At 44.4% G+C, this 1,654-nt stretch overlaps 1 protein-coding gene across 1 annotated transcript; it reads right to left on the minus strand.

Annotated features, from left to right (window-relative positions):
• Positions 1 to 602: 602 nt before the first annotated feature.
• On the minus strand, positions 603 to 1,331 carry LOC111992240 (uncharacterized). Its single transcript, XM_024024107.1, has one exon. It carries the CDS (start codon positions 1,329 to 1,331, stop codon positions 603 to 605), a length of 729 nt encoding a protein of 242 aa, XP_023879875.1.
• Between the last annotated feature and the right edge of the window lie 323 nt (positions 1,332 to 1,654).

Here is a 1,654-nt window from a genome sequence, read left to right on the forward strand (position 1 = left end):
CATGCGACTGGATGGTCCCTACCTATCTTCATCCGAGAAACTCAACACCGGTCGAATTTCTACTCTGTCCCTCTTTGGCCCAAAGCTTGTATCCTCGACTGCTATCTGAGCTACAGACATCACCTTAGAGGGCTGTGAACCAGTCCTTCCAGGTGCAGTAAAGATGATATTAATTGTACCTATTGGGAGTCTTAAAGAAGCATTCTTGTGAATCCCAGAACTCGGCTGGTCACCTTGCCCATTAGGGAGATACAGGAAATGTTGTAATTTCCCTTCCTTGACCAATTGCTCCAGATGACCCCACAATGTGCAACAGTCCTCAGTGGTATGTCCTCACTCCTGGTGGTATTGATAATGAAAGCTTTGATTGCGTCTTAAGGGATCTCCGCTCATCTTGTTCGGCCATTTGAAAAATGGCTCATTTTTTTATTTTCTCTAAAACTTAATGCACTGGCTCTCTAAACACAGTGTTTACAGCTTAGGGAGCTGCAGGTGAAGACTACCCAGCAAAATCTCTTCAGGATCTGTTAATTGTTGTAACGGTTTGACCTGAAATCCCTCCTCTCCTGAGGGATAAGCTTGCCCTTGCCCCTATCCTGCTGCTAGTCCTCCTCAACCCTTTTGTATTTATCAATCCGATCCATGAGTTGACGTATATTCGTAATAGGTTTCCCAGTCAAAGACTTCCTTAAGCCATGCTCAGTAGGTAGGCCAAGCTTAAAAGTGCTAATGGCTAAGTCGTCAAAATCACCATCCATCTCATTGAACATCTCCCAATGTCCGTCTGAATACGTCTTCAGGGTCTCTCTTTCTCCCTTGGATAAAGACAACAAAGAAGCCAAAGGTCGAGGAGCCCTTCTACACATAACGAATCTGGATCTAAATGCTTGAGTAAGCTCCTTGAAAGAATCAATGGAACCTACCCTCAAACTATCAAACCACTTCATTGCCACTGGCCCCAAACTAGATGGGAATACCTTGCACATCAAAGGCTCATTCTTGGAATGTACAGCCATCCTTTGATTAAAGTGGCTAACATGCTCCACACGGTCTGTTCTTCCATTGTACATGATGAATGTGGGTTGGGAAAATTGCTGAGGGAGTCTCCCTCTTTCAATCCAGCGTGTAAAATGAGACTTTGCAATCTGGTTCAGTGCTCTACTCATAGCATCGTTTTTAAGGCTGTCTGAGGACGACTTTCTGTCTCTACGCTTATGATAATAGCCCTCATCATACGAGAAAGTCTCCCTAGGGGGAGTTCTCAATCTGCGCCTATAGTTAATATCTTTCTCCCCATCAGAAGAGAAGTCAAGATCTGATGAGGCTCGCATTCACCATTCATGGCGCAAGCTTCTCCTTAGGTGATCAATTTGCTTCTGCATGTTCCTGGCATTTTATTCTTGAGAGATATGGCTTTTACCCTTAACTTGGCTTCTACTAGTATAGGTAGTATGTACACTTCCCTCCCGGTCTCATTGCAGCTCAAGTTCACAGAAGTGATCTTGATGCTAAGACCTCATAGACTCTGCCTGATGTGGACCTGAACCTACCATTGTTAAAAGTTAGATGTACTAAAACGCCAATCTTTCCCATAGACGGCGCCAATTGTGAGGACTGGATTTGAGCTAGTAGCCTACTACGTGGAAGGACTTAA

Source organism: Quercus suber, unplaced genomic scaffold (assembly GCF_002906115.3).
Source record: "Quercus suber isolate HL8 unplaced genomic scaffold, Cork oak 2.0 scaffold_998, whole genome shotgun sequence".
NCBI lineage: Eukaryota > Viridiplantae > Streptophyta > Magnoliopsida > Fagales > Fagaceae > Quercus > Quercus suber.